The following is a 26,419-nucleotide window of genomic DNA, read 5'->3' as shown; positions in this document are numbered from 1 at the left end:
CAAGCTGCAGCCAACCGGAGGGTGCATACTCTCCTTGGAGCAGAATTTTCATATTGGATCACTGAATTGGTTTTGCATAAATATCAATTAATAATGTAAAACACTCGATAGGTCAAATTTTCGAAATTGCCAAATTACTATTTCCATGGTAACTACTGTTTATTTTTATTTCGCAAGTATCGTGCTATGCACGGCCTCTTTCGTGTTTCATTGCTTATATGTATGATTTTCCAGTAATTAATAGCAAACTTGTGCAGTGCATATTTAGTACCAAACCGTTACTTCCCAGCCCTCTCTCTCCGACATCCTGCTTTAACCTACCTTTGCTGTGTGTCCAGGAGGAAGAGTGTGCAAGGGTCTAACCTCCGCTGTTCTTGACCCAATGGCAGGACGTGGAAGGCGAGCCCCTGGTTGTCACTGTACATGAGCAAGACGACAGAATGTATTTGTGCCAATATGTGCCAGAAAAAGCCATTAAACACACAGTTGTGATCACGTGGGGTGGAGCCAGCATTTCCCAGAGTCCTTTCAGGGTGGGTACATTATATGAGATGCTGTCACTATCACTGTAATGTTGTCATCTCTGCATCAGCTCGCTGAATCATTATGGACAGTGTATAAAGAAATAGAGAAATGTGAGAATTTATAAAAAGAAAAAAAGCAATGGAGTGGGAGAGGGAATTCTTGATTGGAGGAAAAAACACTCATTAAGAGTAATAAATGACAGGTCACATCACCAATAGACAAGAGAGGGGCATATGTAAAATAAGGGGATCACAAGTATGTGCACATACATACACGAGCACCACACCACTCCTCACATTTGCATTATTGTCCCCTACCCCTCTGACAAGGTCAGAGACGGGAACATTAGAATGAGCTCGTCCGACAGATCATCCGTTTATGTACTATTGGGTACGCGATATTTCAAAAAACATTGAACATTTAGCTTCCATATATATATCTATACTTTTGTGCATTTAGCTTCCATATATATATATATATATATATATATATATATATATATATATTGTGCATTTAGCTTCCATATTGCATATTTCTTATGACGTTATCGCAACCTGATTAGATCACGGCTGTGATTGGTTGAATTATGTTGCCATGGCAACTATCTCGGTAACTTGGCTTGTGTGCGGATATTTCACGAACATCAGAACGATCATAGATCCTGAGGGTGTTTTACCCCTTTTTTTTTTTTTTTTTTTTTGTATACAAGATCGAGGCTCGTGAAAGAGCGAACATTAATCACACAGAAAGACAAACCGACACATAAAACATATAACATAGGGAGCGGTAGACAAGATGGGGAGAGAGGGGGAAGGACACAAACACAACATTTGAGAGCAGGGACCGAGAGACATGGAGACATCGAGAGATCTGAGAGAGGGCGAGGGCTTTGGGGGGGGGGGGCGTGGGAAGGGGGCGGTGGGAGAGGTATAAAACATATGGACACTGCCAGGACTTCCAGGAAAGAAGTTGGAATTTCAAACAAGGTGGATCTGGGGTGAATTAGCGGGGGTAGAAAAGATCAAGGTTTTGGATGGGGGAAGATAAGAGATGGTGGTGAACAGCTGTTTTAAAGACCTGGAGGGAGGAGTGGGATTGAAGGGAGTGAGGGAGTTTGTTCCAGAGGCGGGAGAAAAGAGGAATGAAAGAGTGAAGGTGAGCAGAGAGCCGAGATTTCGGCAGTTTAACCATCAGAGGGTTGCTGGCAGATCTTGTGCGACCTGTAGGAATATTTGGGGGACAGAGCACAGAGAGAGCTGGGGGTGCAAGGCCGGAGAGGAGTCGGTAGAAGACAGAAAGACCACCTACCTGCCTGCGGTGAGTGAGTGAAAGCCAAAACCGTGCAACCCAAAGCAACCCAAAACCGTGATAGTGCCATGGATGCTGGAAACCTTTCAAAAACCACTCGGCATGGGATCTGATGAAATTCTCATTTGATTTCTACCAGATCTCTTGAGAAATGAAAGTGTTTTTTTTTTAAGGGAATCTTGGCCCTAGACCAACGATGCATATACCGCTTGGTGAAGTTTTTCCTTCTGACACTGAGCAGCTACAGCTTACAGGGTATTCCTGTCAAACATCATTCCATGCTTCCTGCTTTGTTGCCAAAAGCACAAAATGATGGACGTGTGAAGGATAACGGCCTGACAGGGGGAGGAGGTCAATGAATTGCTGGCAGTTAGGGCTGAAAGTTGGAGTCTTCACGAAAAAAATAGGAAATGTGTTTAATTACAGAGGAGGTGTGGAGAAAGGGTTAAAGTGAATACATTTAATCATGTAGTAAGTTATTTGGGAGATTATATACTATTGCCGGGACATATACAAGTGTTTGCGAGAAGATAATTCGACAGGTGCAGCAGTTCCCCCAAAAGTTCTGATAATAATTCAACTGTTTGGATTCCGTTTTCGGAGAGTGATACAGCTGGAATGCAAATTGTTCACTCATCCTGCCAGTGGTTCCATAACTTTGTTTTTCCACATGAAAGTTAATGTGTAATTATTTGGCTTGGTTTATCTCTACACATCCTCCCGACCCCTCACCCCTCCCCCCCTCCCCCACCCCTCACCCCTTCCCCCCCCCACCCCTCACCCCCTACTCCCCTCACCCCTCACCCCTTCCCTCACCCCTTCCCCCCCCCCACCCCTCACCCCTTCCCCCCCCACCCCTCACCCCTTCCCCCCCCCCTCACCCCTTCCCCTCCCCCCACCCATCACCCCTTCCCGCCCACCCCCCTCAAACCGTCCCTCGTTCCACATCCTTCCATTCATGCAGGTCTTCCCACTCTAATCCTTCTGTGAAAGAAATTCCTCATATGCATCATTTTCCATTGTGTCCTACTGTTCTTTGTCTTTTTACATTATTCTTCAATCCAAGATAAAGGCTCATAGAAGAGCAAGGTGACAGAGGGTAAATAGGCAACAAACTGACAGTTATATACAATAACTGTTGAACTGACAGTTGCCGGCTTGTGCCTACCGGAGGGTAAAAAGGCAACACTCGCGCAATAAGCAAGGTAAGGAAAGAACAGGAAAAGAGAGAGACAGAGAGGAAGTTAGTAGAATATATATACAGTCGGGACCTGCTATTTGTGGTTCCGCTATTCACGAGTTCCGCGTATTTGCGGGTGATAAAATGTGATCTGTTCCTCTATTCGCGGCTGTGTTCCGCGAATTCGCAGTTTTTTTTCTGTTCGCGGCCGTGTTCTGTGAATTTGCAGGTTTTTTTTCTGTTCGCCGCCGTGTTCTGTGAATTTGCAGGTTTTTTTTCTGTTCGCGGCCGTGTTCTGTGAATTTGCAGGTTTATTTTCTATTCGCAGCCGTGTTCTGTGAATTTGCGGGTTTTCTTTCTATTCGCGGCCGTGTTCTGTGAATTTGCAGGTTTTTTTTCTGTTCGCCGCCGTGTTCTGTGAATTCGCAGTTTTATTTCTGTTCGCGGCCGTGTTCTGTGAATTTGCAGGTTTTATTTTCTGTTCGCCGCCGTGTTCTGTGAATTTGCAGGTTTTTTTTCTGTTCGCGGCTGTGTTCTGTGAATTTGCAGGGTTTTTTTCTGTTCGTGGCTGTGTTCTGTGAATTTGCAGGTTTTTTTTCTGTTCGCCGCCGTGTTCTGTGAATTTGCAGGGTTTTTTTCTGTTCGCGGCTGTGTTCTGTGAATTTGCACTTTTTTTTTTCTATTCGCAGCCGTGTTCTGTGAATTTGCGGGTTTTTTTTCTATTCGCGGCCATGTTCTGTGAATTTGCGGGGTTTTTTTCTATTCGCGGCCGTGTTCGGTCAATTTGCGGTTTTTCAGGGGGGCAAAAAAAATAAAATTTGCGAGCTGTTAGCTTGACAAACGGTATTTATAAAACCCATCTTTCACTAGTCATGCATAAAGCAGCTGGACATGTACAAAAAACATCTTCTACGAGCCGTGTAGAAGCATTATCTGCTTTTACATTCACTGATGTGTGCTTTGGTTTTCATGGCTTTTGTGGCCGCGAATTTTAGCCGCACTATAAGCGAGCTTCGCGGGATATCCCACCAGCTGTGTAAACAAGTTAACCTCACAAATTATAGAATGCAAACGCTTCATTAAATCTTTTACAGTTTGTAATATACTAGGGCATGCCCGTACTATATATATATCTAAAATTATATCCCCCCCCTCTATTTACATGAAATGGTTTGGTCCAAAGCGAACGGCTTGTGAGTACGGTGACAATCCCCCCCCCCCCTCTATTTACATGAAATGGTTTGGTCCAAAGCGAACGGCTTGCGGAGTTTGGTAAAGAAATCGCCATAGCTCGGTAACTACTTGTCCGATTAATTTAAAACCTTGAAAAGGCACATCCTCGGGTCCCCAGCAATATACCTGGCAAGTTTCAAGTATATCGGACCGGTAGTTGTCGAGAAACAGCGGTCGCATACAGACACACACACAGACACACACACAGAGATTACTGGAATTATAGATAGATGGTAAAGCATCATCAAAGATCTTGCACAATGAAAACGCTTCGGGGGATGTTCCACTAGCTATGTAAACATTTCAACCCGCAAATTATAGAATGCAAATGCTTCATTAAATATGTTATTGAAATTAGCAGATAGGCTCAATACAGCATCATCTGATAACATACCCCACAAACAATGGGCAGAGTATTCACCCCTCCCAATGCTACCCACAATGCTTGCATTCCTACATATACAGACAGTGTCTTGGGTCTCAATCATCCTTCTCGTCCCGTTGCTTTGACCTGCGTTTTTGACTCTCGCTTTACTCATCATTCAATTATGGCACCCAAGCGCAAGACCAGTGCCGGAGTTGTGTCAAATACCAAGAGGCAGAAGAAAGCGATGAGCATGAGCCAGAAAGTGGAGCTGCTGGACCGGCTTTTGAGAGGAGAGAGTGCGGTATATGTGGGCAGGCATTATGGCGTCAACGAATCCACCGTTCGCTACATACAGAAGAACGAGAAGGCAATTCATGAGAGTGTTTCAGCGAGCGCTGTATCAAGTACGAAGGTGGTCACCCATGTCCGGGATGTCCACATAGAAAGGATGGAGAAGGCTCTCATCATATGGATCAAGGACAACACGCAGAAGAATATGCATTTGAGTGGACCTCTCATTCTCCAAAAGGCCAAACAAATTTGTGGTCATCTGTCTGGCACGGGTGGTGCCAGCACGAATGATGCGCTGAGCGATGATAGTACAAGCAGCGCGACTTCATTCACTGCAAGCAGGAGATGGTGGTTCCATCGTTTCAAGGAGCGGTATGGTCTCAAAAATGTGAAGCTCATAGGGGAGCATGCCTTCGCGGACCACGAGACGGCAAAAGTGTTCCCTGCTCAACTCGCGAGGCTGATTGAAGAGAAGGGAGACCTCCAAGAGCAGGTTTTCAATGCTGACCAGACCGGCCTCTTCTGGAAAAAGATGCCCACAAGAACTTTCATCTCGAAGCGCGAGGAGACAGCATCGGGATTCAATGCTGCCAAGGACCAGTTATCTCTTGTCTGTGCAAATGCAAAAGGGGACTTCATGATGAAACCCATAATGCTGTACCGTTCCCTGAACCTGCATGCTCTCAAGGGCAAGAAAAAGCAAACTCTGCCCGTGTTTTTGAGGGCCAACAGGAAAGCCTGGGTGACGGCAGCAATCTTCCTGGACTGGTTCCATAATGGTTTCATCCCTCAGGTGGAGAGGTACATAGTGGGCAAAAACTTTGCGTTCAAGGTTCTGTTGCTCCTGGACAACACTCCTGGCCACCCCGTGAACCTGGACTGGACGTGGCTCACCCGAACATCGAGCTGATCGTCCTGCTGCTCAACACCACCTCTCTCATCCAGCCACTCGACCAAGGTGTGATTTCAACATTTAAAACATATTACACCCGTCACACCTTTCGCCGCATTTTGGATGCATAGGGTCCGACCCAGGGCTCACCGTCGGGCAGTGTTGGAAGGATTTCAACATTGTCCACTGCATCGGTGCCATCAAGGAGTCGCTGGATGAGGTGAGAGCCTCCACCATCAACGTGTGCTGGCACAACCTGTGGCCACAGGCAGTCAGAAACTTTACTGGCTTTCCCGATAACACTGAGGAGAGGCATGTGATTGTTGGTTTGGCACGGCAGGTGGGAGGGGAAGGCTTTGATGACATGCAGCCTCAGGAGTTGGAGGATCTCATTGCCTTACATGGCGACAACCTCACTGAGGAGGAGTTGGAGGCCATTATAACGGTTTCCTAGGAGGACGGGGCGGGCAGTGATGAGTAAGAGGTGCCGAGGTCTAACATCACAGTCCAGTTCCTGGGTGAGTTGTTGCAGGACATGCGGGCGCTTGTCGACAAGATGGAAAACGCTGACCCAGTCATGGAGAAGTACCTCAAGTTCAAGAGGGGCTTGGATGATTTGCTTCTCCCCTACAAAGAGCTGCATCGAAACCTGCAGAAATCTGCCAGGCAGCTCTCCATTACCCATTTCTTTCACCCTACTCCCTTCACCTCAAGAGCATCAACATCCTCTCCTGCCGCCCTCTCGGTGTCCTCTCCAGTGTGGGCACCAGCATCCTCACCAGTGTCCTCACCAACACCCTCAACTGCTCCCTCTCCTGCCTGTCCCTCAGTGCATGACGTTGCAGCACCACCGTTTGGGTCATCCTCAGAGTTCGAGGAATTCATGGGATTTTAATTCGTCGTCGTCGTCGTCGTCGTCGTCGTGCATTTGTAAGATAAAAATTTTAAATGGTACATGATGGTGTTGTGTTTTTTTGTTTTTGTTTGTTTCACTGTGCGGTATAGCTAAGCTGGTTAAGCACTTTTAATAAACTGTAAGCGCATTCCTTCATTAAATTGGAAATGGTACCCGATTCATTACTTCAGCGGTTATTAGTACCGAACACCGCTTATCATTGATTTATGAACCCGACACTGCTTCAATCCATTAATTTTGCATTCATGACAAAGGGATTAAAGTGTTATGGTTATATTTACTATATTATTATTATTACGAAAGCGATACTACTGTATTAAGAAACCTTGGCTTAATTTGTCTGAAGCGGCCTGAATGTGAGGCATGAAGGCACGAAGCCTAAGGCCTATACGTACTGTGTCATCAGAAGACTGTTAGAAGATGATCATTTTAACAATCAGTTTGTTTGTTTCACACTGAATGAAAAACGTAAAGGTAGAGCATGGCGATTGTGATATATGACAGGTTCGACGATATGTTCGGCTTGAACAAAATTGTAATCAAAATGGCGGAATGTGGTCAGCATGGTCAGCTGCCGTACCACCATAATGAAGTCAGCTGCCGAACCAAGGAACATGGTCAGCTGCCGTACCACCGTAATGACATCACATCAACCCTGTCATGTGATCAGATCCTCAGCTCTGATTGGTGTACGTTTGAGGGGACATACGGACAGACAAACACTGTTCTCGATGGCTTTGCCCTCTGGACTGCGCTTTACAAAAAAAGTGCAAAGAAAGTATGATGTATTTCATTATTGAGGAGATCAAGGAAGTAATGCTGACATTCCCTAGTTTCAATTTTGAATCATTCAAACAATCCTTCATTGTGAGACACTGAACGTATTCTCACAATATTGTTACGGCCCGCGGATAAGGATGTTGGTTTGCCGAGCGGATGGCACCGCGGCCTAACAGTTACCCCGATTAACCCGATCTCCGAACGTTGGCCGGATCGCGCCACAGCTATTCAATATGGAAAAGACAAAAGCGACACGGATGTGAAGAAGAAGAAGACAAAAAGGTTGGAAATACGAATATAATTTATTTCTATTTACACCCAAAAATAACCAAGGAGAAGGAAAGATAATAAAATAATTTACAGAAGATTTTAGACACAGTGCAATCTAGCTTATACAAACTTAATTAAATACCCAGGACAGAACAAACAAAGACAGACTCACGCGGGGAATGATGATAGGACTGGCGGGAGGTGGATGGCTGGAGGGAGAGGAAAGTCCAAGGGGTCCTGCAGCACGATTGGCGCGTTTAGCAGCCGCCGTTCCTTCGCGGCCCTGCTCAAAACCACCGTCCAGGCCCCAAGCGGCTGTTGAGTGTTGTTGCTGCTGTGGCCGCCGCTGCTGCTGCTGCTGTGGACGTCGCGTGCTTTGCCAGGACTACAACAGGCTTTGTGCTTCCCTGGATGATGATCTCCTTAATGTTCTCTATGTTCTTTTGCTCACATGCCAGCCTCGGACTCTGTTCGGAAAAGCACCAGCTCAGGAACAAACATCGGTCCACTTGATCAGCCGTTGCTGTGTACAAAGCTTCCTTGGGTGATCTCAATGTACTCTCGCAGTTGGTTCTCTTACAGTTGGTTCTCTCTGGATGATCTTTTTACACAACTCAGCAACTACTCCACTCAACGCAACCACTGACCACTCAACGCAACCACTGACCACTCAACGCAACCACTGACCACTCAACGCAACCACTGACCACCGACAACTTCTTGCGCGCGCGCCTTTATAGCGCCTCCGGCGATTAAGCCGCCGGCCTTCAGGACACGCCCATCGGTGTGCTCACCTCGGCCCTGGTTGGTCGCGCGACCCTCTGGCTCCGCCCTTGATGACGACGGGCGGGCACGCCTTTCTTCCCCGACCCGAGCACATGTTCAATGGTGGTTTTGGAGGGGATGTAATTTGGCAATCGAGGCTTGGCAATGATGAAAGGGGAAATGGAGGTTTTGGGAATGGGAATGAAGAATGAAGGGAATCTACTCTATTTCACTTGGTGCAATGGAGTGTCATTTTAATGGAAGACAAAGCCTTAACCTAATACACAGAATAAGGAAATAAACTACTGAACAGGGATATTATAGTGTCCTTCATGTATGCTTTATTGAACTAACTACGGGAGCGCCCTTTGACCTTTATACAACACTGGAGGCAGGAGGGTCCAGACTAAAGCAATATTCACAACAATTGGTATACAATACAACACAATAAAAAAAACTCGATCCTCATATCCGCAACAATATAATGGGCACCATCACTCAGGGATTCCCTAACAAAGTTATGACAACGATTGAAATCAATTCTTGTCGGTAAGACCTCAAACGTGGAGGTTGCTATTGACTGAGGTTTTTTCAGTTAAAATTATTTTCACCAAATAATACTAATAGTGTTTAATGTTATGGGACTTTTTTAAAAATGGCAATCTCATTGCAATTGCCAGCTAATAATGATACCTGTTGATCCCAGGTAAACATCGGTGAAGGAAGCCATCCATACCGTGTACGCGTGGATGGGCCTGGTGTGGAGAAGGCAGGTGTGAAAGCAAGTGAGCCGACATACTTTACTGTGGACTGCAGCGAAGCTGGTCAAGGTACTCGCACACGAAGCACCATGGACGTTGCTCGCTATTTAAAAGAGGGGGCGTGAAGGTGGACATTACAAGTGCAAATCGCGAAGCCAATAGTGATGACCCCAGGCAAGTCTAGCCCGCAAATTGTTGATTTTAGACCCTGTGATGACCAGACTATTTGGTGTGATGCATTCTGACCATTTAATCCGACCACCTTTGCCATGCTTCTTTGAAATAATTTAATTAAGAAAAGGGGGCTCCATTAGTTTTCAGCCTGTTTTATATGACGGCATAAGTGATGCGCCGACGTAGCGAAAATGGCGCCGAGAAACCGTGACTCGAGAAAGTTTATTGATCACGTGGTTTGCTTTTACCTTGACCCGTGACTAGAGGGTTCGTGATCACGTGTCCCGTGTGCGGTGTTGTAGCACTGGTACCTCGCTATTATTTTATTTTCATAAATTTAAAACTGAAAAACAAGGAATTTCCCGAGACATGATATTTCTGCTGAGATTATTTGATCCCACATAACATTATCACGCATAACACCGACACTGAGGCAAATGTGTCTAGCGGCTCCGCCCCCATAAAGCTGATTGACAGTCATAGCCACGCCTACCCCAGGCCTATTATTTTACAGAGGAATGTAGTTTTACGTACTTTTCATGGAATCCTTTCATGCTACGAGAATTATAATACCAAAGGATGTTGCAGGAAGTAAAACTCTGCCGAATGGAAGCAGAATCATTGCCATTTGATCGAGGCAGCTCGGAAATATGCCGTCTGAAGAATATTATTATTATTATTACTATTATTAACGAGAAGATGAATTCCTGGGAAAAGGGGGCTCCTGCATTTCATACTTTTATTGATACTTCTACTTTCCATCCTAATTCTTCAAGATCTACAAACATGCAGCGCCCTCTCCCCCCAATCCTCAAAATGAATGCACAGTGGTAGGGCCATAGATGCGCTTGGCAGGGACCTCCTCCTCCTGATTCCACATTTCTTTTATCTTTCCTTCCCTCTCCTTCGTTCTTTGTCGCCACTGCTAACACAATACATTTGTTTGGGGGAAGTTGTCACAAGAGGATTGAATAAAACTGAAAACGACAGCCCGAGAGCATTTGCTCGAGTACCACAATAGCAATGCTTACATGGAGACTGCCGTGTTGTTAAGTGGTGCCGAGAATAAGAGTTGGGATAAGTGGATAAAAGTTGGTCCATGTTGTTTAGCGACGGTGGTGTAGATGGATGGAGTCATCACTGTTTGGTGGACGGTACAACACGCATAAAGAAAAGGTGGGAGCAGAGGGGAAGCTGTAGCCAGTGGTACTCCTGTAGGCATGGTAGAGTGAGGGCAGGAATTGAGGAGAGTGATCTATCATACCGGAGGAGAGAATAAGTAACCAGGGAGAGAAACTAAGGAGTCAAGGGCATCTTGAAGGAGGAAGGTTTCTGCTGAGCGGATAATGTCTGGTTTGTCAGAAACAACCTGTATGGAGAGATCAGTCAGGTAAGAGCGAAGGCCCCGGATGTTTGAGGTCCATACTGTTAATGAAGAGGTTCTTGCCCATCTGTTTTCTATTATTGCCCACCAGCATATTGCCCATCTGCCAATCTGTTATCTTTTATTGCCCACCAGCACAGCACATCTGTTATTCAATGCCCATCACCAAAGTATTCATTCAAGCGATAACTTTGATGATCTGAAATAATTTGATGATCCATTTGGGGAACATATCCCGTGTCCGGGTTTGTGTGGATTGTACGCGGCAATGTATTTAATGGTATATTCTAGCAAAAAATTGTGGGGGGATAATCGATATCACTTGGGGTCCCCCCCCCCCCCAAGTCAAAAACGTGGTGGAGAGGGGAGGGAGGGGGGGGGGGGGACAAAATACTGGATATTTCTGTATGTTAGACCCTCATGGCAGAATAGACAAGGAACATGGACTTTTGGGTTCATTAAGATATGATTGATAAATGGAGGCCTAACATTGTTCCTGCTTGCTGTTCCAGGTGATGTGGAGGTCACAATCTATTGTACAGAGGTTGTATGGCCTTTTAGCCAAAAAAGTGTGGATTTGGACATCATCAAAAATGAAAATGGCACTTTCACAGTGAAGTACACGCCATCTTCTTCAGGAAACTACACCATCACGGTTCTTTTTGCTGAGCAGGTATACACTTCATCAACTCGATGTGCTCAACGGCTTGAGAAGCACATATTCCACAGTAAATTAAATAAAAAGAAAATTATCCACCGCATTCCAAGGGTATTGTTGTTACTGGGGACAATGCAACCCAACCATGACTGTGATACTATCGCATAGACCTGCAGTCAGGGTTGTGGATCCGCCGTTTGGAGGTTCTGGGCTGAAAGGATTGAAACCTCGATGAAAAACGGTGCCCAGCTGATCCGCGCAGTTCGAAAACCAGTCAATTGCTTATAAGTTAAAGTTATAACTTCATAATATAAAATATATTTTACATGTACATAATATATCTATGTATGTGTGTCTCTAAAGGTGCGTTTATATGTGCATGTGTATGTACATGTATGTATGTATGTATATATATATATATATATATATATATATATATATATATATATATATATATATATATATATATATATATATATATATATATATATATATACAGTATATATATATATATAAACATACATATACATACATACATACATACATACACACCCACACACACCCATATAAATGCAAATTGCATGATTGTGTCCGAGTAGGGCAAACGTCGGAACCACAGCACGTATATTGCTGAATGATACCTCATTTAAGAGCTCTTGGGTCCAGACAGCAGTGCATGCGGAATTCAACAAATATCAATATTCACGCAATTTTGAGTTATGTGCATTTGTGTTGTGCACACGGGTGGTGGATTAGCTCAGTGTCGTTGATTCATACACCCACAGGAAGGAAATAAGAATATAACCACAAACGAATTGGTCGATTCCATCCAACACATAATTACCTTTCCGTTGATTTCCTTCACTGAGAAACCTCGGCAGTCTTAACAGTTCGTAACTACCAATGTTGTCAAAGGACATTGCTGACAAACTCTATAAATATCCCACAGTTTAGGTTGTGAAAGGTACCTGGGATTCCTTACTTGTGCTTCCACTTTCTTTTCATCCACATTTGAGGCATACAAAAGAACATGCTCTGACAATGTCTTGTGTGTGCGGACGGACGAAGTTTTCTGGATGGTGTATAGGCTCAGAGGCACTGGTTCACACACCTACCAGAAGTTACATATATATATATATATATATATATATATATATATATATATATATATATATATATATATATATATATATATATATATATATTGTTGCGGTTCTCTACGCCGGCCTTCTTCCCCTTATCAAGGGGGGATTAATCCCCTTGTCTTTACTGGGCCTGGCAGAACCGAGACTTATTACGTCCCTCCCGGACACACGCAGCGTAGGGTTTCGGGACTACTTTTCGCTCGTACCCAATTCCCCACGCTGCCCTGGGAGCGAGGAAACAAGCCTCGCACGAACCACGTGTGATGTGAGTACGCTGAGCGGATTGCGTACACGTGGTCCGCGCAGTTATTTAGATGGTGGAACCTGATTGGAGCGATATTATTCGTGCCACGCTTAGTCAAATGGAGAAACCAAAGAAACGGTCGAATCAGGAAGAAAGGAAGAACAAATGGGTTTAATTATTCCCACACGTATATACAGTTCAAGGACGAAGAGACACAGAGCAATCCTTAAGCAGTCTTAACTTATCCCTTGGACAACGGGCCCGTCTCACACTCACACAAGGAATTGCAGATGGGCAGGTGTTCCCCAACGCGTCCAGAGATGGTCCCCGTCCGGCTCTCCACGGTCCCCGGCACGTCCCGCGAAGATGGTGGCAGGCGAAGGCAGGGACTCGTAGCGCGTCGCTCGAACAAACAGATGATGGGGTGGAACGGCAGAGGGCGGACTTTAGCATGGCTGGCGGTTACTCAGCCTTGTTCACTCGCGCGTCTCAAATGCGCTGTATTTGTTCTAAGCGCGTCTGGCTGCGCCCGCGTATATGTAGCGGCCAACTCCTCTTCTTCTATACACTCCGAGCTGGTTAGCGTGCGCGTTCTCGTACAAGTTCAAGTTCATCAGCTTTCACCGCTTATCAAGTTCTTTTGCCAATCCTTTCGTCGCAAGTCCTGCGTTCCTCTGCGAATCCTGGCGTGCAAGTCCTTCTCATTAAGTGTTCCCGCGCTCGTCCTTTTATCTCTCTCTCTCGCAGCAAGTCCTCCTCATTAGGTGTTCCCGTGCTAGTCCTATCAGGCAACAGTCCTGTATCTCTCTCTCTCTCTCTCGCAGCAAGTCCTTTACAACATGAGTCCTTTATCTCTCTCTCTCTCTCTCTCTCAGCAAGTCCTCCTCATTAAGTGTTCCCGCGCTAGTCCTATTATCTTTCTCTCACGCAGCAAGTCCTCCTCATTAAGTGTTCCCCCGCTAGTCCTGTCGAGGGCTTTCGCGCAGCCGGTTTTATAGCTACGCCCCCCGAACCTTCTGGAACTCACCCGACTCTTCTCACCACGCCCTCTGACGCCATGCCGCCGTCACCACCCTCGAGCTCTGATTGGCGGCTCGTGCTTACCGTCAGCGCTTCCGTCGCTCCCCCTCGACTCCGCCCCGACCTTCCTAGGCCTGCCTCGTGTTAACTCGCCCAATGATCAACCAATGCTTAACAAACTGGATCGAGCCTAGGGTGGCTGGAAAATCGGTGGCAAGTAGGGCCTATTCTCCTGGCTCCGACTCAACGCAGAACAAACAAAGGAAAAGGACTAAGCTTACAAATACTAAGACATAACTATACTATCGCGAGGCTACATGTTGCTTGTGTGACTAACTATGGGGGACAGACTTTAACCTTTATTAAACTCACTTGACAGACTCAAAACCACAACAATATATATATATATATATATATATATATATATATATATATATATATATATATACACATACATACATACATACATACATACATACATACATACATACATACATACATACATACATACACACAAACACACACACACACACACACACACACACACACACACACACCATTCAGAAAGTATTCATTTGTTATGTTGCAGCCTTATGCTGAAATCGTTTAAATTCATTTTTTCCCTCATCAATCCACATTCAATACCCCATTATGACAGAGAGAAAACAGGATTTTAGAAAGTTTTGCAAATTTATTAAAAAGAAAAAACTGAAATATCACATTTACATAAGTATTCAGACCCTTTGCTGTGACGCTTGAAATTTAGCTGAGGTGCCTCCCATTTCTCTTGATTATCTTTGAGATGTGTCTACACCTTGATTGGAGTGCACCTGTTGTAAATTCAATTGATTGGACATGATTTGGAAAGGCACACACCTGTCTATATAAGGTCTCACAGCTGACAATGCATATGAGAGCAAAAACCAAGCCATGAGGTCGAAGGAACTGCCTGCAGAGCTCAGAGACAGGATTGTATCGATGCACAGATGTGGGGAAGCCTACAAAAAAATCTCTGCTCTATTGAAGGTTCCCAAGAGCACAGTGGCCTCCATAATTCTTAAATGGAAGAAGTTTGGAACAACCAAGACTCTTCCTAGAGCTGGCCGCCCGGCCAAACTGAGCAATCGGGGGAGAAGGGCCTTGGTAAGAGAGGTGACCAAGAACCCGATGGTCACTCTGGCTGAGCTCCAGAGATCCTGTGTGGAGATGGGAGAAACTTCCAGAAGGACAACCATCACTGCAACACTCCACCGATCTGGGCTTTATGGCAGAGTGGCCAGACGGAAGCCTCTCCTCAGTGAAAGACACATAAAAGCCCACAGAATCTTGTTCTCACAGTCTGAGAGTCCTTTAGGTGCGTTTTTGCAAACTCCAAGCGGGCTTTAAACTTGTGATTAAAAATTAAACCCCACGTGTTTCGTTCGGATAAGCACCTCGTTCCTTCACCTGCGCACAATGGACCAATCGCTATAATTTTGGCTACGCTTCTCGGAATTAAACTTGTTACGGACATTCATCACCCAGCGGGGTTAACCGTTCAGGCTGACACGACAATATTCATCGTAAAAACTATACTGCTGCCGTGTTTTCAGAATTCAGACATTTTGCTGATGCATTTTGTGAACTTTTGTTTGTGAGCATGCTTAGTTATGATAGGTTTCAGGTAATCTGGTTAATTTGGGTAAATTGTAAATACAGAGTTGGTTTTCTTTCTCCGACAGTATGGCACAAGTCCTGTTTCATTGGTATTTGGTTTAACAGCCGTATTTGTCGTACTCTGTAAAAATTTGGAGAGCAACCAGCTCTCTCGGGGTGTGGTTGCTGCCTTTTTGGTAATGGCCATCTGAGTGCATCATGTGAGTGTTCGCGTACGTGCCCCCGAGCACGTGACATCTGTTGTCCGATGATGTGACTGTCGTAGCAAATGTGGATTGAGCCCTTTTAAGATGAAGGTGGACCCTTCATATGATGAAGTATGGACTGGTGATGCCCTTTTTTTAAAACTGGATTTTCATATGTTGCTTTGCAGTTCCCTCTATTGAAATAAACAAAGATTGATTTATATTTGCATAAAATGGAAATGGACTCTTCCATAATGTTTAATCCATGCATCAAACAAAATGATGTTGAACACTCTTTCGGTGATGCTGAAGGGGTGCCGTTATCCCTCAGACTCAACTGCTTAAAATGATGGCTATTTGGAATAGGATGAATGAATGCGATTTTGAGAGAACACTGAAATAATAAGATGGGTGAACAAAATGGAAAAGTTCATAATTTGTCAGCACAATTTACTGCTATGTTAATTAGCGTTATCATATTTGAACTTTCAAGAAAGAGGACACTCCGGAGGGGGGCACTTTGAAAAAAGAGGACACTCCAGAGAAGGACATTCCAAAAAAGAGGACACTCCAGAGAAGGACATTCCAAAAAAGAGGACACTCCAGAGAAGGACATTCCAAAAAAGAGGACACTCCAGAGAAGGACATTCCAAAAAAGAGGACACTCCAGAGAAGGACATTCCAAAAAAGAGGACACTCCAGAGAAGGACATTCCAAAAAAGAGGACACTCCAGAGAAGGACATTCCAAAAACGAGGACACTCCAGAGAAGGACATTCCAAAAGGAGGACACTCCAGAGAGGGACACTCCGGAAAAAAAAAAGGACACTTTTAAAGAATTTCCTTTACGTATTGAGCAATCTTATCAGCAGTCTCATCTCATTATCAGCAGTCTCATTACGTGTGTTCCAGACGTCGATTAATTTTGACTGCAAACCGCCATTCTTCAAGTCAAAATACTGAATTATTACTGGAAAAAATGTGTTTGTCCAAGTTCACAACAACAACAACAACAACATGCATTTTAAAAGGCCATTTTCCCTGCTAGAGCGGGGGTTAGCCTTGCGGTCCCCATGACAATCTTCTCCATTTTGCCCTATTTTCTGCATCTCTCCTTGTTAACCCCCTTGCCCGCATTTCTTCTTCCACCATCTTTAGCCAAGTCTTTCTCGGTCTTCCCCGTCTTCTACTTCCTTCTACATTCATTTCCATCACTCTTCTCAACCAGTCACTTTCATCCTTCCTCAACACATGACCAAACCATCTCAACCTGTTCCTCTTCACAGCATCAATCACAGACTCTATTCCCATCATCTTTCGCAATTCATCATTTGTCTTCCTCTCTCTCAACGATACTCCGCACATCCGTCGAACCATTCGCATTTCCACCCTTTCCAACCTTCGTTGCTGCTCTACGTTCATTACCCATGTCTCGCTCCCATAAATCATAACACTTCTCACACATGCAGCATACACCTTTCCCTTCAGCTTCAACGACACTCCCCTCATCATCAGCACGCCACTCAATTCCCGAAACTTCTTCCATGCACATCTCACTCGAGCAACCGTTGCCGAGTCTGATCCACCTTCTCCATTCAGCATGTCTCCAAGGTAGCAAAATGTTTTCACACCTTCCAGCTTCACACCGTCTCCAAGATCCAACTCAACATTTCCTCCATCTGCAGCTCCCTCTGTGCACACCTTACAGTTGAATGTAGCTGCCACACTGGTTAATGACCTTCTCAGACCACTACATTTTTGATGAACCCACTCAGCGCACATTGTACACTGAATGGAGTTCACTCCGACACCCTTCCTACACACAGCACAGGGCCACTTCCCAGTTCTTTCCACCTTACCACATGCTTTACCACTTGCCATCACCTTCGTCTTTCCGATATTCACCTTCAGACCTTTTGTCTCCATACATTCCTTCCACGTGTTCATCTTTTCCTTCAGTCCATCCATACTTTCCGCAATCAACACCAGATCATCTGCATACAACAACTCCCACGGTAAACCCTCCTTTACGTTCTGAGCCAGCACCTCCATCACAGCTACAAATAGTAGTGGACTTAGTACCGACCCCTGATGCACTCCCACCTTCACCTCAAACTCACCACTGTTCCCGTCCTTCGTCCTTACAGCTGTGCGCGCTCTTTTGTACATTGCCATCACTACTCTGATCAACCATTCCTCCACTCCTAACTTCCTCAATGCCCATGTCAATACTTTGCGTGGAACCCGATCGAATGCTTTCTCCAGATCAACAAACCCAAGAAACAACTTCTTCCTCTTCTCCATGTACTTCTCCTGCAACTGCCTCACAATGAAAAGCGCGTCTGTCGTTCCTCTTCCTGGCATAAATCCAAACTGCATTTCGTCGATCTTCACTTTCTTCCTTATCCTCCTCTCCAACACCCTTTCCAATACCTTCATTCCATGCTCCAATAACTTTATCGCTCGGTACGAGCCACACTCCAGAGGGTCACCTTTCCCCTTGTATAGAGGGACGAGGGTACTCAGTTCCCAATCCACTGGAATGCGGCCTTCTTTCACCACCAGATTACAGATCTCTGTCATTCTCTTCACACCCCAACTTCCTGCTGCCTTCAACATATCTCCCACAACTCCCGTCGGCCCTCCCGCTTTTCTACCCTTCATTGCTTTTATCGCTTCCTCAACTTCCTTCTCAGTTATCTTCTCTGCTGGTCCTAAAACTGGGTTACTCTCTATGTTGCCATCCCATACATTCTCTGTATTCACCAGCATTTCCATATATCTTTTCCATCTTCCTTTAATTCCATCTGGGTCGACAACGATTTGTCCCACTTCATCCTTCAAGCAGCTCACCCCCATCACATCACACCTCTCTTTCGCTATCTGCTTTGCAATCCTGAATACCGCTCTCTGACCCTCTTCCGAATCCAAGCGTTCTCCGAACATTTTCCTACATGCCTCCTGCGCCTTTGCTACCTCTTTCTTTGCAGCCTTCCTGGCTGCCTTATAACTTTCATGCTCTGCTGTTTCTGCTCCCGTACCCTTCGCCTTCTGCCACTCCTTGAACTTCTTCCTCTTCTCGTCAATCCTCTTTCCAACTTCATCATCCCACCACCATGTTTCCGAGTGCCTCGGTGGTCCTTTTGTCCATCCACATACCTCACCAACGGCTCCCAACAGACTAGCTTTCATTGACATCCAACCACTTTCAAGCTCAACTACATCATCCTCGACCCTACTCAGCCTCTCTTTTAATGCCTCCCTCACTGTCACCTCTTTCCACCTCCACACCTTCATTCTCGGTTGGTACTTCACCCGCCGAGCTCTCCTCGCACCTTTCACCCTTACGTCGCAGACAACCAAGTGGTGCTGTGAAACAGCCTCCTCCCCCGGGATCACCTTTGTGTCTCGGAGGTGCCCCCTATCTCGCCTACGCACCATCAGGTAGTCAACGGTTGTCGCCGACCCACCTGACGTGTATGTAACAAGCTTATTATCCTCTTTCTGGAACTGAGTATTACAAATCAACAAATCAGCTCCATCAGCAAACTCCAAAATCCTTTCACCTTCTCCATTTCTCACTCCATATCCGTAACCCCCATGAACTCCGTCAAAACCATCCATACTCCTTCCCACATGTCCATTTAGGTCTCCTCCTACCACAACAACTTCCTCATCTTTCACGTTTTCCATCAGCTTCTCTATCGCACACCAGAACTTGTCCTTCTCTTCATCGCTCCGACCAACCTGCGGAGCATATCCCGAGATGACGTTCACCAAGAGCTTTCCAATCATCATTTTCACCATCATCAACCTATCACTCACTCTAGTCACACTCACCACACTGTCTACAAACTCCTCAGAAAACAGGACACCAACACCATTCACGCCCTCCAGGCACCCTTGCCACACAAACTTGTATTTCTGTCCCTGCCTACCCTTCACCATTCTCACACCACTTCCCTTCCATCTCGTCTCTTGCACACAACATATGTCCACTCTTCTTCTGACCAATACTTCCACCACTTATCCTGATCTCCCTGTCATTGTCCCTACATTCCATGTCCCAAACCTCAGATCTCCACTTCGGGCTGTACCCTGCCCACATGTAGTTGTAATTGTCATGGTTCTCTTTTTGAGGCAATGTTTTTTTTATGGCCGGATGCCCTTCCTGACGCCAACCCTCTTAGTCGCCTCCTACGACATGCAGGGATACGGTGTACCTATTCTTATCCAGGGTACACACTGGGAAACGTTTAAAACATGGAAATCCTGGGGGGGGGGGGGGGGGGGGATCACCGCTGCGGTTTAAACATATTTAAATAAATATTTAAACAAAACCATGAAAACAATCTGGGAAAAGTCTCTAAGTGAGAACGTGGATTTGATGTTTGTCCAAGTTCACATGAGATTGTAAATCAATAACACCATTATTTGCCACAGAGATGTATGTACCAGCTATACATACTAAGCACTCGGCTTCTCATTATTCTCGACCACTTTGAAAACACGGAAATGTTGTCTTTTGTTCTTGCAGTGAATTTACACTAAAGCGCGGCGTTACGCGCGCTGCTTGCGAGCAAGGAGGAAGCGGACAAGCGGTAACTTTAAGCGTCTTTATTTCAGGAGCTCACTGTAACACTGGCCCGCTCCGGGCTGGGCGCCCGGTGTATATCATGAGGCCACGCCTACCCCTCGGGCGTGGCCACCGCCCACTTGGTGCGCGGGATGATGTCACCACGCCAGTGGGCTTTTGTGTCCGCCACACGCGCCCCCCCAGAATTCCCGCGCACCTGGAGGGCCAGTTTGCGGGGCAGACGAATGACCCGGCCGAAGCGCCCCCTGGCGATCGGCGGCGTCCGGGGTGCAGGGATGCCAGGTGGGATGCCCCTGGCTGCCCCTGGGATGGGTGCAGGACCGGGGGGCGGCGTGGCGGCGGGGCTGGGCGGTGCCGGGGGTCCGCCCGCAGGAGGGCGGCCCCGACGTGGGGGTCGGGCCACTGGCGGTGGATGGTCCACATCGAGGTGGGCCGGCTTGAGGCGGTCTACCGAAACGCGGTCAGGAGTACCGCCGATGTCCAGGGTGAAGTGCTTCGCCCCGGTCTCCAGCACGCGGAAAGGCCCGTCGTACGGGGGCCGCAGTGGTGTCCGATGGGCATCGTGGCGGACGAAGACGTACTCCGCCGCGCAAAGCTCCGGGGCGACGTGCGTCGGTGGGTGCCCGTGGCATGCCGTTGGCACCGGGGCGAACCTCTGGGCGGTCTCTTGCAGAGCGGAGCGCTGCTGTGCCGCGGACCATGGTGCCGTGGAGTCGGGGAGGAAATCGCCCGGCACCCGCAGCGGTTGCCCGAAGACCAACTCCGCCGCGGATGCGCGCAGGTCCTCCTTGGGCGCCGTCCGGAGGCCCAGCAGGACCCAGGGGAGCCTGTCGACCCAGCCGCCGTCGCGGAGGGTGGCCCGGAGCGCGGCCTTCAATGAGCGGTGAAATCGCTCACACAGGCCGTTAGCCTGGGGGTGGTAGGCCGTGGTTCGGTGCAGCCGGACCCCGAGCCCCTGCGCAACCGCCCCCCAGAGCTCCGAGGTGAACTGTGGGCCGCGGTCGGATGAGATGTCTGAGGGGGCGCCGAACCGGGCGACCCAGGTGGCGATGAAAGCCTGCGCGACATCGGCCGCCGTTGTCGACGCCAAGGGCACGGCCTCCGGCCACCGGGTGGTGCGGTCCACCATGGTGAGGACGTAGGTGAAACCCCGTGAGGGGGGCAGAGGTCCCACCAGGTCCATGTGGACGTGATCAAACTGGCGTTCCGGCACCGTGAACGGGGCCAACGGGGCCTGGGTGTGCCGGTGCACCTTGGCGCGCTGGCACGCGAGGCACGTCCTGGCCCAGCCGCGGACGGCCTTCCGGAGGCCATGCCAGACGAACTTGTCGGCGATCAGCCTTTGGGAGGCCCTCGCGCCCGGGTGGGACAGGCCGTGGATGGCGTCAAACACCTGGCGCTGCCCGAGGGAGACGTCGCACAAGAGGGCCGCGCCCGCGCCGTCGAACGGCACCTCGGTGACGCGGAGGCCCGTGACGGCGGTCCGCAAGGCCTGGACGTCGGGGTCAGCGGCCTGGTCCGCTGCCATCCGGGCATAGTCGATGCCGAGTTGGACTGCGTGGGTGACGGCCCGGGAAAGGCAATCCGCCACCGGGTTGTCCTTCCCCGCGACGTGCCGGATGTCCGTCGTGTACTCGGACACGGCCGAGAGGTGACGCTGCTGCCGGGCCGACCACGGCTCGGTGACCTTGCCCATCGCGAAGATCAGCGGCTTGTGGTCGACGAAGGCAGTGAACGCACGGCCCTCGAGCAGATGGTGGAAGTGCCTGACCGCCAAGTGAAGTCCGAGCAACTCGCGGTCGAAGGTACTGTAACGGCGTTCGGGCGGGCGAAGCTGCCGGCTAAAGAACGCCAGCGGTTGCCAAGCTCCACGCACCCATTGCTCGTGCACCGCGCCCACCGCGTAGTCCGAGGCATCGGTGGTGAGGGCGATCGGTGCATCGGGCGCCGGGTGCGTGAGCATGGTGGCGTTAGCCAAGGCGAGCTTCGCGCCCGTGAACGCCGTGTCCATCTGCTCGGTCCAGGTAACGTCGCCTTTGCCCGGCTTACCTCGGAGAGCTTCGTGCAGGGGGCGCAGGAGCTGGGCGATACGGGGCAGGAACCGATGGTAAAAGTTCACCATGCCCAGGAACTCCTGCAGCCCTCTGATCGTGCGGGGGCGCGGAAACCCCTTCACCGCCTCCACCTTGGCCGGCAGGGGGACGGCTCCGTGCCTGGTGACACGGTGCCCCAGAAAATCGATTGTGGCGGCGCCGAACCGGCACTTTGCGGGGTTCACAATCAGGCCATGCTGGCCCAGGCATTCGAAGAGCGTGCGGAGGTGGCGTAGGTGCTCTTCGCGGGACGCGCTGGCGACGAGGATATCGTCCAGGTAGACGTAGACAAAATCCAAGTCGCGCAGGACGCTGTCCATCAGTCGCTGGAACGCCTGAGCCGCATTCTTCAGACCGAAGGGCATGCGCAGGAACTCGAAGAGTCCGAATGGCGTGATGACCGCCGTCTTCGGGACGTCCTCCGGCCTGACGGGGACCTGATGGTAGCCGCGTATGAGGTCCACCTTCGAGAAGAAGGACCTGCCCGCCAAACGGGCGGAAAAGTCCTGAATGTGGGGGACGGGGTAGCGGTCGGGAGTCGTGGCATCATTGAGATGGCGATAGTCCCCGCACGGTCGCCATCCCCCGCCGGGCTTCGGCACTATGTGCAGCGGCGACACCCAAGCGCTCTCTGAGCGCCGAACGATGCCGAGTCGCTCCAGGGTAGCGAACCCCGCTTTTGCCACCGCCAGCTTCGTCGGCTCGAGGCGGCGTGCCCGGGCGTAGACCGGTGGCCCGACGGTGGGGATGTGATGGGCCACCCCGTGCTTGACGGCCCCCGCCGAGAAGGTGGGCCGCGTGAGGGCCGGCGAGGAGGCGGGTGAATGCGTCCGCTGCCGGAAGCGTACAGACCAACGTGGCCGGAACCGAACCGTTCGGCAAGCCGCTTGGCAAGCCGCTCGTTGAGCTGGGCAACGCACAAGCGAGCGAGCTGAACGTCTCGGCCTGGACAAGACGTCTGCGCTTGACGTCGACCAGGAGCCCATTAGCGCACAGGAAGTCTGCGCCAAGCAGTGCCATGGGCACGTCGGCGGTGACGAACGTCCATCGGAAAACCTGCCCTCCAAACCGCAGAGAGAGGCAGCTTTTTCCATACGTACGGATGGGCGTCCCGTTCGCGGCAAGCAGCGCGGGCCCCCCACCCGCGGCGTGCTTGTCTGACGTGCCGGCGGGAATGACACTCACCTGCGCTCCCGTGTCGCACAGGTAACGGCGCCCGGAGAAGGTGTCCGTTATGAACAGCAGGCTGCTCGAACGGCCGGCGCTCATCGCCACTATTGAGCGCCGGCCCGGGCGTTTCCCGACCTGTTGAAGGAGCATGGCGGATGACACTGCCGAGCTTCGTGGCCGAACTTGGCGTGGAACCAGCACCAGGTGGTGGAGCTGGAGGAGCGCGGCTGGCTCCGCCAGGCCGGTGGAGTTGGCGGGTTTCCCCGCGGTGGCGGTTTTCGCCGCGGCGGTGGGCGGGGCGTGGCGGTGTTCACGAGGTGCGTATCAGCATGCTGCGTATGCTGTAGAAGCTGATGCTGTGGAACAGCAGCATCAGCAGCATCAGCAGCATCAGCCTCGAGGGCCGTGACGGCCACGCCGACTCTCGCCCGCGTGTCCGAAGCGGCGAAGTACCTGTCCGCCTCGGCTGCCAATGCTCGGGGTTCCGTTAGCCCGGTCCCGGCCAACGCGAGGCGAACCTGCGCTGGAAGTTGGCGCCGGAAAAGCGCCCGGAATAGAGAACCGGGGGCTTCGTCGCCCAACAGTGACAGCATATGGTCCATTCGGACCGACGGGCGCATGTCACCGAGCTCGGGGAGATCCAGGAGGCGGTCGGTCCGTGCGTCGTCCGTGAGGCCGAACGTGGCTAGGAGTAGCCGCTTGAGTGCCTCGTACTTGTGGCCGTCCGGTGGGTGGCGAAGGACGGACACAACTCGAGCGGCCGTGCCGGGCCCGAGGGAGGCGACGACGTGGCAATAGCGCGTGTCATCGCCGGTGAGGCGCCGAAGCTGAAATTGGGCTTCGGCCTGGACGAACCAGACTTCGGCCTGAGCCTCCCAAAATTCCGGAAGTTTGACGAAGTTGGCCATGGCAATGGCGTCGCGTGTGGAAGGATCGCTCCGGCAGATCCAACGTCGAGGGTCACCAGTAAAGCGCGGCATTACGCGCGCTGCTTGCGAGCAAGGAGGAAGCGGACAAGCGGTAACTTTAAGCGTCTTTATTTCAGGAGCTCACTGTAACACTGGCCCGCTCCGGGCTGGGCGCCCGGTGTATATCATGAGGCCACGCCTACCCCTCGGGCGTGGCCACCGCCCACTTGGTGCGCGGGATGATGTCACCACGCCAGTGGGCTTTTGTGTCCGCCACAACACTTTCATTTTGGCATTGTGTTTGGAGGTAGCAAAATAAAATATCAAATAAAGACCTCTTGAAGAAAATCAAACAACTGTGTATGGTACAGACTCAGAAAAGACACTGAATCATGGACTGAGCATGCCACTGGACCCCTTTCTCACTGCAATGTTGCACAGGAAGTGGACTTGAGAGTGTCATTGTTCGAACACGTCAATTACGCCATGACGGAGTAGTGCACTTGTACCAAGCTGTCCTGGTCCAAACATTACATAACCATAAGAAAGGCACAAAAATGGCTTAATCGTTTAAATAAGGTGAAAATTATCGAAATCTTAAAAAGTATCCCTTTGAAAATGCAAAAGGTAAAAAAAAAAAAGGCAAAATTCCGGACATTTTTAGATATTTAAAAATCCCGGTTTAACGGAGAATTAAGGACCGAAAAGGAGGGCATGCCCGGGAAAAACCGGATGTATGGTAACCCGAAGTTAATGGTACAAAAGGAGTAATTTGATAACATTGGAGTTATCGGAATCTATGTGTTTATGAAACTAGTGTGAGGAGGCAACCACTGAAATGCCTGTAAAGTTTGTTCCCTATTATGGACAGAGATATATTTTTCACATTTTCATTATGGAGGCCTCACCTATCCTATTCCCCAGGAAATCCCACACAGCCCATTTAAGATCAAGGTGGACCCTTCACATGATGTCAAGAGGGTGAAAGTTGAGGGTCCTGGAGTGAGCAAGATCGGTGAGTGTTAGCAGTTTCAACCAAGGAATGGGTCTAGCCACGTTGAATCCTTTTGGAGATGTTGTAATAATTGTGTGGCCTTATAAAGCACGAGATAGCATTGGAACATTGCAGGTTTTAGAGAAAGAGAACACACCAAATGCAAATGTGGTCGTCTGATGAAGATTGTGTGTGTGCGCGCACTCCAGTGGGGATGTTTTCTGAGGGTAGTGTTAGTATGTGTTTCAGGAGGAATGTCCCATGACCTAAAGTGTTGGTGTTCCAGGTGTTGAGGCTGCCAAGCCAACGCACTTTACGGTGCAAACAAAGGGAGCAGGCAAGGCCGCACTTGATGTGGAGTTCTCAGCACGCAGCCAAGGCCATAAGGCGGTGTGCGACTTTGAAGTCATCGACAACCATGATTATTCGTACACAGTCAAGTACACTCCACTGGAGCAGGTAGGTATGCACTAAGGTATTTCACATTTTTACAAGTTGGTAAAGTAGCCCACTTATGGTGCTTTATTATCACTCAACAACAAAACAGGTGCATGACCTGATGCATGAGATGTCAGCAGCACCTGCCTTTTCATCGACAGCATTTTAGTCCCGATCCCAAGTTGCTGTGAGGACATTAAGGGTAAAACATGAATTATGGAATGCTTTTTTTTTTTTTGTATATATGATCGAGGTTGGTGGAAGAGCTAGAGCAGAATGGAAAGGAATAAAATGGAAAGGGGGAAACACTAATAGCAGAGTATAAGTGAGATCAAGGGGAAGGTGAGAATGGAAGGGGGGTAAATAAGCTGCACACAAGTAGAATGAAACACAGCAAGAAGAGGAAGGGGGAAGTGGGGATGAAATAGAAAAGGAACAAATCAACCGACAATTAACAAATGAAAAG

The 26,419-nt window shown here is 48.9% G+C and overlaps 1 protein-coding gene across 2 annotated transcripts in view; it reads left to right on the top strand.

The window, feature by feature from the left end:
• LOC137437004 (filamin-C) overlaps positions 1–26,419 on the top strand; it is a 280,189-nt gene that overhangs the window by 124,082 nt on the left and 129,688 nt on the right. For both annotated transcript variants that reach the window (XM_068131290.2, XM_068131289.2), the window contains exons 15-19: positions 390–533; positions 9,234–9,357; positions 11,359–11,519; positions 25,446–25,536; positions 25,802–25,974. In XM_068131290.2, coding sequence (XP_067987391.2) covers positions 390–533; positions 9,234–9,357; positions 11,359–11,519; positions 25,446–25,536; positions 25,802–25,974 — 693 coding nt within the window. The remainder of the gene's footprint in view (positions 1–389; positions 534–9,233; positions 9,358–11,358; positions 11,520–25,445; positions 25,537–25,801; positions 25,975–26,419) is intronic.

The sequence above is a fragment of the Myxine glutinosa genome, chromosome 11, assembly GCF_964187855.1.
Source record: "Myxine glutinosa chromosome 11, kmMyxGlut1.1, whole genome shotgun sequence".
In the NCBI taxonomy this organism is placed as follows: Eukaryota; Metazoa; Chordata; class Myxini; order Myxiniformes; family Myxinidae; genus Myxine; species Myxine glutinosa.
Note: the sequence above shows the minus strand (reverse complement) of the source record. Positions and strands in the feature narration are given on the sequence as shown.